The sequence below is a fragment of the Primulina huaijiensis genome, chromosome 4 (genome assembly GCF_012295235.1).
Source record: "Primulina huaijiensis isolate GDHJ02 chromosome 4, ASM1229523v2, whole genome shotgun sequence".
Classification (NCBI taxonomy): Eukaryota; Viridiplantae; Streptophyta; class Magnoliopsida; order Lamiales; family Gesneriaceae; genus Primulina; species Primulina huaijiensis.
Genome location: NC_133309.1, coordinates 20,283,688 through 20,294,513, shown reverse-complemented (window position 1 = coordinate 20,294,513; position 10,826 = coordinate 20,283,688). Strand labels below are relative to the sequence as shown.

Below are 10,826 nucleotides of genomic sequence, written 5' to 3'. Positions count from 1 at the left end.
GCTCGGGGCTCCGCACCTCGACCATTCCCAAGTCCCGGGACATGTTCCCCGGCCCAAGGCTCCGCACCTTGGTTATTTATAAGCCCAGGGTTCTCAAACCTGGCTCGGGGCTCCGCACCTCGACCACTCTCAAGTCCCGGGACATGTTCCCCGGCCCAAGGCTCCGCACCTTGGTTATTTATAAGTCCAGGGATCCGTACCCTGGCTCGGGGATCCGTACTTCGACCATTCATGAAGGCCAGGGCTCCGCACCCTGGTTATCTATTAAGTCCAGGGATCCGTATCCTGGCTCGGGGCTCCATACCTCGACCATTTCGAGCCCGGGAGACACGAGGCCCCGACATCTTATCTCAAGTCCATGAGACACGAGACTCCGGCTCCTCATTTCATCTCTGGGAGACATGAAGCCCCCGATGCTTTTATAAAACCAGATTGATCATCTCTTTGGGAATCCAAGCATGACTAATCGGAACAGCGAGTATGACTCTAGCCCGACTATTTAAGGGATGTGTGATGATACCCCTGTAAGAGCCCGGGTCATGGATGACCCGGGATATCAGATGGATTCCCAAATCAGGGTAAATCTGCAGGGTGGATTCTTCTGAAGCCGAGCAGGTGCAAACTCGGGCTCTACTCCCCGGGCAACCAGACGCCCGGGCTCTTATATAAGCCCTCGGTAGGCATTCTAACCGGGCTACCTCGATATGAGCACCGCACTCGAGTACACTAGCAGAATTGGATGTGGGCGACCGTCCTATCTCTGACACTAATCCAAGTGGTTGAAAAAGTCAGACAGGCGAGATGTGACTAGTGTATGATTTGACATGTCAGAATATAGCCGCCCTACTATAATTAGTAGGTAGCATGCAGAACGAGGTCATCATCACATCTCCTACTATAAATATCAGGTTCATTCTACATTAAACACAGGTGCACACACCTATTCATACCAGCAGCAATATTTTCTCTAAAGAGCTTCCTCTTTTACACCTGCTGACTTAAGCATCGGAGTGGCCACGTCGGACACCCCTCCGGCGCCCATTCACGAGTTCATTTCATTGTGTGCAGGTTACAGCTGAAGCCATATTACAGAGATATATCTCCTTGCTCTTATTCCCTTCATTATCTTGATAGCAGATCCGGTGGAGCACTCGACCCGGCTCATCCATTTCACCCGGATCGCATCACAGGGTTTTTCTTTAAGACGTTAAATATTATAGTAAAGAATAAAAAAATTCGTAAAAATCTACCAAATCCGGTGAGATATTTAACTGATCACAATGTCTAGCCGCGGATCACGTTCAAGGAAGTATGGAGTTTCCAGGACAAGTGACAATCAGATCGCGGATCTCGTGTACAAACTGCAACAGCTTTTACCTGAGATACGCCCCGGGCGATCTGACATGGTATAACATCCCATTTTTCATTCGTTTGTCATATGAAAAAATATATATATATATATATATATTTTTATTGTATTTTATTTTTCTGGAGGGCCTTTCGTTTTCTTTTGAGGTGAAAAATATCGAATCTTGAGGCTCATGCATTCCCACAAGCCCACAACCTCATTCAATTCACATTATTATTTTGTCTCGTAGAGCTTATTTTTTACAATTTCCTTCAATTTTATTCTCCATTTGTTATGTTACAAAAACATGTAAAACTTTATAAAACCCGATTTTTGAAAAATCGTGTCTAGATTTACAAGCATGAACACATTGGCGAGTAGTTAAATCTTGAATTTCTATGGTTCATTCACACTAAAAATAAACGTGTGTAGGTTCCAGCTACGGAGATATTGCAGGAGACGTGTAACTACATTAGGAACTTGCACCAAGAGGTGGATAATCTTAGCGGCCGATTAGCCGAGCTCTTGGAATCGGTGGACGGGGAAAGTGTCGAAGCAGCCATAATAAGGAGCTTACTAATGTGATGTATTAATGTGTATCTATATGCATACTTAGACATGCTTGTGGTTTATGCTTTGTGTGTTGTCTAGGTTTTGTTCACCATATTTGGCCAACTTTATTAGGGCTTTTGGCTCCATATATGGAAGCCCTTTGTGTTACATAGCATGACTTTTGTTGCACGCATTTTGTTAAGTCATTTTTATATTTGAAATTTAAGGATTAAGTTTCAATTATCCAAATTTTTGAATGATTATATATGAGGAAATTTATATTTTATGTATTAAACAATAATATTTTTTCCGTGTATATATATNTATATATATATATATATAAAACTTAGGTCAACATGTATTTTATATGTATGGATTTTAATACATAGTCATTGGTATTTTATATCTGTAATTAGTCACATACATTTTAGATTAAAGAAAACAACATAGCTATATATTCAACTATTAAAGTGGGGTATATATAAATAAGATAGAATTTACCAAACTATATTTCCTTCTATCTATTTGGCTATATTTTTTTGGGTGGAAGAGATGACATAATGAAGATTATTGCTTTTGATCCGACTTATATTGTATTTGAATCGAAAGATTTGAATTTGGTGGATGAATTTGAATAAGGAATATTTCAAATGACTCGAGACAGTATAATTTTGAAATTCACTATAACGATTGAAAATAACACGAGTAATGAAGGTGTTAAGGTGTGTGTCTCTCAAGTTGGCACATGGAAAAGGGCCCAACTCAACTACCGGGTAGATTGATGGGTTGGTTGGAATTTAACTACCAAGGGGAAACAAACTTGAGAATCAACCGATATAAGTCAATGAGGTAAAATAAAAGGAAAGAGAGAACACGGAAACACAATATGCTGACTCACAAAAGAAATACAGAGGACCGAGAGAGAGAAAGAAGAGAGGGAGGAACTCCATTGTTGAGAGTATTTTAGCTTCTTTTCTTTTGTATTCTTGGGTATCAAAAGCTCTGTAATTGTAATCCGTCTTTGATCAATACAATTTTGGTTGCCCTCCCGTGGATGTAGGCGAATTCCGTCGAACCACGTAAATACTTTTGCATTTTCTTCAGTTGCATTAGGCGTGAGTAATCTGGTGCATGCATGCGTGATCATTTAGCAAATCCAAGAAAGATCAACAGATAAGGAACGAACTCTAACAAGTGGCGCCGTCCGTGGGAATCGTCGGAAAGAATGGGTTCGTTGAAATTCGACATTGAGAAATTCTCTGGGAAAAACGACTTTGGCTTGTGGAGGATCAAGATGCGTGCAATCTTGGTACAACAAGGATTAATCGAAGCGTTGTGAGGAGAAGCGAATATGTCAGCAACACTAAAGGATACTGATAAGGCATCAATCTTGGAGAAGGCTCACAACATGATAATTCTCAGCCTCGGGGATAAAGTTCTTCGAGAAGTCTCGAAAGAGATGTCGGCAGAAGAAATCTGGAACAAGTTGGAAAAGTTGTATATGACAAAATCTTTAGCCAATCGTCTATACATGAAGCAACGATTGTACTCTTTCAAGATCAGAGAGGAGAAAAGCATCTTAGATCAGATTGATGAGTTCAACAAAATCTTGGATGACTTGGATAATCTGGACATCAAACTTGAAGAAGAGGATAAAGCTCTGTTTCTGTTGAATGCCCTACCACATACGTATGAAAATTTCAAGGAAGCAATGTTATATGGTAGAGAGAGATCAATTTCATTGGATGAAGTCTTATCGGCAATCCAAGCTAAAGAACTTCAGAAGAAACATCTAATCTCTACAGAACCCCAAGGTGAAATGCTTCATGTTCGAGGAAGGATAGAAAAAAGAACACAAAAGGGTCCAAGAAACAGATCAAGATCCAAGAATCCAGTCAAATACAAGTGCTTCAATTGCCATCGAGAAGGACACTTTAAAAGAAATTGCCCCGAAAAACCAAGGAAGCCTCAAGACAGATTAAACACCAGTGGTGAAGCAGCCATAGCATCAGATGGTTATGAATCAGCTGAAGCCCTAATGATCTCGGATCAAGATCCTAACACTAACTGGATTCTCGACTCGGAATGCACTTTCCATATGTGCCCAACTAAGTCATGGTTCGAAAATTTGATTGAGGCTGATGAAGGGCTAGTGCTACTGGGAAACAATAAACCATGCAGAGTAAAAGGCTCAGGTTCCATCAGATTAAGAATGTACGATGGACAAGATAGACTTCTTACTCAAGTAAGGTATGTTCCCGAATTAAAGAGAAATTTAATATCTCTAGGAACACTTGACAGTGATGGTTTCATGTTCAAATCCGAGAATGGGACCATGAGAGTAATGAAGGGATCTCTAGCCGTCATGAAAGCCATCAAGAAAAACTCCCTGTATGTACTCCAAGGAAATACAGTAGTTGGAGGATCAGCTATGGCACAACAGAAAGAAAACCAAGCAAGCCTTTGGCACCAAAGGCTAGGTCATGTAAGTGAAAAGGGGCTGATGCAATTGGCCAAGGATAATCTGCTGTGTGGAGACAAAATTCAAGGGCTGGAATTTTGTGAAATTTGCATATTTGGGAAAGCTAAGAAAGTGCAATTCGGGCAAGGAAAACATACAACAACCAAACCTCTAGAGTATGTCCATTCAGATCTATGGGGGCCATCAAAAACAACAACACATGGAGGAGGCAAGTATTTCATGTCCATAGTAGACGATTACTCAAGGAGGCTTTGGGTGTATGTATTAAAATCAAAGGATGAAGCTGCTATGAAATTTAAAGAATGGTTGCAGGCTACTGAAAATAAAATGGACCTAAAGCTCAAGCACCTCCGCACAGATAATGGGCTGGAATTCTTCTCAGAATCATTCAAGGAAATATGCAGGGTAAAGGGGATTACATGGCATAGAACAGCTGCTGGAAATCCACAACAAAACGGGGTAGCAGAAAGAATGAATCGCACATTGCTAGAAGGTGTTAGATGCATGATTATAAGTGCAAGACTTCCAAAATCATTCTGGGGAGAAGCCATTCATACAGCCTGCTATCTAATCAATAGATGCCCCTCAAGTGCAATAAATTTTAAAACACCAATGGAATTATGGACAGGAACTCCAGGAGAATACTCACACCTTCGATTATTCGGCTGTTTGGCATACGCACTTATTAAGCAAAGCAAACTTGATGCAAGAGCCTTGAGGTGCATTCTTATAGGTTATCCAGATGGAGTTAAAGGATATAAGGTATGGAATTTGGAAGCCACTGGACCAAGGTGTTTCAATACAAGGGATATCACATTCGATGAAACCAAGATGGGCTATAAACTGAAAGATGAGTCTACTGCCTTGGATAATACAAGTCAACCTGAAACACAAATTGAGGTGGAGACAAACAAGAAATCACCTCAAAAAGAAGCTGATGGACACACTGAAACCCAAGAGGAGATCGTAGAAAGTGATCCACCCAATCATGATCTTCAAACTTATACTCTAGCTAAAGACAGAGCAAGAAGAGAAGTGAGACCCCCACAAAGGTATGCACATGCTGACCTAACATGGTATGCCCTCATGTTGCTGAAGAGGTGTAGTTTTTTGAACAATCAAGCTATGAGGAAGCTGTCACATGCAAAGAAAAGGGAAGTTGGCAAGCTGCTATGGATGAGGAACTAAACTCACTCATGAAAAATAAAACATGGCAGCTAGTGGATAGACCGAAAGGGAGAAGAGTGCTTGGGTGTAAATGGATCTACAAACTAAAAGAAGACTTGCAAGGGACAGAAAAAATTCAAGTACAAAGCCAGGCTAGTTGCAAAAGGATACACCCAAATGGAAGGACTAGACTTCAATGAGATCTTTTCCCCAGTAGTCAAACACTGTTCCATAAGGATTACACTTGCCCTAGTAACTCAAATGGATATGGAACTTGAGCAACTCGATGTAAAGACATCGTTCCTACATGGAGAGCTTGAAGAGACCATCTATATGGATAAACCGAAGGGATTAGAAGGAAAAGGGTCTGAACAGAAAGTGTGCTTACTGAAAAAATCACTCTATGGACTAAAACAAAGCCCAAGGCAATGGTATAAATGATTCGATGAATTCATGCTAAGAATAAACTTCAAAAGGAGCAGCTATGACAGCTGTGTCTACTTTAAAAGGAAAGAAAATGGTGTTATGACCTACCTTCTGTTGTATGTTGATGATATGCTCATAGCAAGCGTGAGCAAGTCGGAAATACAAGCATTGAAACACCAGCTTAGCTCAGAATTCGAAATGAAGGACTTGGGGAAGGCCAAAAGAATCCTTGGAATGGAGATTACAAGGAATAGGGAATGTAAAAGCCTGTTCTTATGCCAAGAATCATACATAAAGAAAGTGCTAAAACGATTCAATATGCATGAAGCTAAGGCAGTAAACACACCTCTAGGACAACACTTTAAACTCTCTATGGCACAGTCACCATCAGGTACCGAGGAAAAGGAAAGAATGATGCATATCCCGTATGCAAACGGGGTGGGAAGCATCATGTATGGAATGGTGTGCAGTCGACCAGACTTAGCACATTCAATAAGCCAAATTTCCAGGTTTATGGCTGATCCTGGAGAAAATCATTGGGAGGCATTAAAGTGGACATTGAGGTACTTGAAAGGAACCTCTAAGCTTGGATTGATGTTCCAAGGACAAAAGGAAAACTCATCACAGCCACTTGAAGGATATGTGGACTCAGATTTTGCTGGAAATCTAGATACCAGAAAGTCCATAACAGGATACATTTTTACACTATATGGTACTGCCATCAGCTGGAAAGCATCGCTTCAATCGGTGGTAGCCCTATCAACAACTGAGGCAGAGTTCATAGCTGTCACGGAGGCTGTTAAGGAAGCTATCTGTTTAAAAGGATTGATAACAGAGTTGGGAGTTCATCAAGAACAGGTTGTGGTAAACTGTGATAATCAAAGTGCTATACACTTATCAAAGCACCAGGTATTCCATGAACGCTCAAAGCATATTGATGTCAAGTTGCATTATGTAAGGGATATCATCTCTAAGGGAGAGATAAAACTTGAAAAGATAGCAACGGAAGATAACCCAGCAGACATGCTAACAAAATCACTGCCTTTGGTCAAGTTCAGACATTGCTCGACCTTGATCAATGCAGTACCACATGAATAATAAATGGTGGAAAAGAAGAGTAGCCAATCTTGGAGACAAGGTGGAGATTTGTGAAGGTGTGTGTCTCTCAAGTTGGCACATGGAAAAGGGCCCAACTCAACTACCGGGTAGATTGATGGGTTGGTTGGAATTTAACTACCAAGGGGAAACAAACTTGGGAATCAACCGATGGAAGTCAATGAGGTAAAATAAATGGAAAGAGAGAACACGGAAACACAATATACTGACTTACAAAAGAAATACAGAGGACCGAGAGAGAGAAAGAAGAGAGGGAGGAACTCCATTGTTGAGAGTATTTTAGCTTCTTTTCTTTCGTATTCTTGGGTATCAAAGGCTCTGTAATTGTAATCCATCTTTGATCAATACAATTTTGGTTGCCCTCCCGTGGATGTAGGCGAATTCCGCCGAACCACGTAAATACTTTTGCATTTTCTTCAGTTGCATGAGGCGTGAGTAATCTGGTGCATGCATGCGTGATCATTTAGCGAATCCAAGAAAGATCAACAGATAAGGAACGAACTCTAACAGAAGGATTTAAAATCTGAAACAAACTCAATCGATGAATTTATTATTATGAATGTGAATCCTTATCTCCAAATCCACCAATATTTCAAATACCGCAAATTTAAAGAATATTTGTTTCCCAAACTTAAATAATTAAACAAGTAGATGTGTAGCTTATGCATGCATGCATATTTCAATTGATACCCAAGAAATGAATCAGGCCCATAATTACAATGAAACCATTTTGAAATATTGAGTCGAGTTACGACTTTTAAACTACAAAACTAGATATATAAATTATAGCAATCTCTTTTTTCTCCAAAACAAGGAAAAAGGAACAACATCAAGGTACTGCTAAATGAAGAATGAAACGAGAACAAAACACTTCAAGATCTAGTTAACTAAGCTGAGCTGAAAGCCTGAAACTATCCCGTTTTCGCTCAATTCTGGCGAGTTCAAGTCACAAGACGAAATCGTAAGAACCATATTCCAGCCTTGTCGCAAAAAGAACTACAAAGAGGTATCTTATAGCCATGTCCATAAGGTCATGGATTCGAGTCACCGGATCATGTTCAAGAAAATTCGGCACTTTGGCTCTCGTTGCATAGTTATAAAGAAATGCTTCTGAGAAGAACAATAACGTAGAGGATGCCGCAGAAACACAACAAGAACAGAAGCAAAAACCGTAACCGTTGCCGACCCAATTCAGACAGTATATATGTCGTAGAAAGCGATCCTGTTTGTGGAATTACCCACGTCGTCTTATTCTTCCTCACGTTTCCGCAACTGGCGGGTGGGTTGTAGCAACCGACCTAGACAATATTGCATGAAAGAAACACAAATGAGGACTCATTCATGAGTAAAATAAGTTCTTGATTATTTGTAAGTAGATTATAATAATAGTTGGAACAAGTGATGTTAAATATCAAGTGTGAGTAATATTTTTGAGTTGTATAAAATTTGACAGAAAGGGATTATCTTATTTACATTGTAAAAAGTAGTAGCTGGTGTGTGTGAAGAATCAAGCTACATGTACGATTAGACCTGAAACTTTCTTTTTATACCTAACTAATGAATGAAACATTGGATTCAGTGTTGGATAAAATTCTCTCTCCCATGTATCCTCATTATAAATATGTGTTTTACAAACATGCTTTTCAGCCGTAAAATTCTTGAACCTAATCCTCTCTCCTTGGACATCGTCGTTCTCTGTCACGAATGCCAAAATACCCATCGGGCATAGCACTCCAACTAACTCTACTGCGTCTTGAGTGCGAGAAAATGATGCTCCAACACTAACATCATACACAGAAACGACACAGAAACGCCAGATAAATACCTTCCATAATCTTGTTTTGCCATCTCGCGATTATTAATCCCATCAAAGAGGATCAAGATCGTCCCTATCCCTATCCTTAATTTGGATCCTAGGAACTGATCTTCGCACATATTCAGATGTAGTCTAAAAAAATCATGCTTGACCACATCTCAAATATCAAGTGTGCAAAAATTATTTTATCAAGCAATGAATGTTGTCCAATAAAGAATCTCGATAAACCAATTACAACATATAATCTGCAAAATCCCAAATATTTTCATGTGAGCCTACTCTTAATTATTTTTTTTTGAGTTAGTCCACACCTAATCTTGAAATATAATTTGAAATTTTGCCACATTAAGGGGGTGAATAGGCATAGAAAAATCCATATAATCTGTCCCTAACACGTTCACTTTCATCATTATCTAAAAAAAATCAAATCCCTTGAACTTCAAATCATAAAACGAACAAATAATAATAATTGTCAACATATTTTAATTTGATGAAATTGTTTTCTAATCCTCTCACCTTCGACAATCTACGCGAGAATAACAAAATCTGGTTTTTCTCTATAATTCTTATCTCCCCTATACTATTTTCGGAATATGGATGTCGTCAAGATTGACTTGTTTGCTCAAAACAATGTCATCACCACTGTTCACAATCTATTTCACGTGAAATTCAACTTTAGTTATGACCTCTCCGTATACGAATATTACGGCAACGAGTATCTCCAAATTAATGTGCAACCATCGATCAGGCGAAGTTCGATCAATATCTAGTTCGATCAATTCATATGCCACGACGATTCGCTTGAGATGATCGATCGAGAATAGAGATGTTGTCCTATATTGGACGGACATGAGAATGACCGTCGAGAGTTGATCGAAATGGCATTGGCTGCCGCAAACGATCTTGTATGCCTCTACACAACAATGTTTTGGTTATTTTCTTCCGTATCGAAATTACTTGCAATCGCGTGTTGAAGAGAATCATGCCATGGAATTGGCGGCTCGACTATCGATGCAAGAAGCTGTTACTGGGACTGTTCCGGCTACCGACTCTTCCATTGAATCTTTATAGATCAAGACTACTACTTCGTGCCAAGAAGGCGAGAGTTGTTCGATCTGTCTCGAAGATTTCTGTGTGGGTTTTGAAGTTGTATCCATGACGTGCTCCCATATTTTTCATGAGGATTGCATCAAGAAGTGGCTGAAATCTAGTCATTATTGTCCCATCCGCCGTACGTTTCGAGATTCCCACTAGCAGTACGTAGTTAAGTGCATGCAAGAGTTTTTCGATTTCTTCCAAGGATTTATGACGTAATATTTAATTGAAAATTCAATCATTACAATATTGTTTATCGAGAAATATGAAATTGTAAAATTAGGGCATCACATGTTTTGTGTATAATCTGAATTACGATAAATTATATGTACAATTTCTTTCGGATGGTTGAAATCATTATTCATGATCATATGCATTGATTCATAGGTATTCCATAGGTTTTTTGTTATAAATTTATTTTACAAAATTAAAATGATGTATCAAGATAATGCAAGTGGGAAAAAAATAAATTTTTTTTAGTTGGCTCATGAGATTGAATGATGAAGGATGATATTATAATTTTAAAGATAAGGATAACATATCTATTGTAAAGCCCTAGAATTTATATAATCCGGTAATTTGACATAATTAGAATAATAATTGAGCTGTAAATTAAAATAATTATTTATGTAAAATAATTTTAGAAAATGTGTTATAAATATATGTTTAGAATATCGGAGAATTATAGACGATATTAAAATACATAGAGTGTTTAAATAACACACAAAAAAAATAGATACAAACCGGGTTAAATGAGTGTAACGTCCCAAAAATCGAAAAGTCCACGTGAACCACATGCATGTAAATTATCAAATTTCTTTGGT

At 38.9% G+C, this 10,826-nt stretch overlaps 1 protein-coding gene across 1 annotated transcript; it reads left to right on the top strand.

The window, feature by feature from the left end:
* Positions 1-1,280: 1,280 nt before the first annotated feature.
* Positions 1,281-1,933, top strand: LOC140974740 (transcription factor PRE6-like). Its single transcript, XM_073438224.1, has 2 exons — positions 1,281-1,406; positions 1,781-1,933. Exons 1-2 carry the CDS (start codon positions 1,281-1,283, stop codon positions 1,931-1,933), a joined length of 279 nt encoding a protein of 92 aa, XP_073294325.1.
* Positions 1,934-10,826: the final 8,893 nt, after the last annotated feature.

Coding starts and splice junctions, on each gene's coding strand:
- LOC140974740 (XM_073438224.1), top strand. CDS start 1,281: ATGTCTAGCCGCGGATCACGTTCAAGGAAGTATGGAGTTTCCAGGACA. Junction 1,407..1,780: donor GCCCCGGGCGATCTGACATG/GTATAACATCCC, acceptor AAACGTGTGTAG/GTTCCAGCTACGGAGATATT.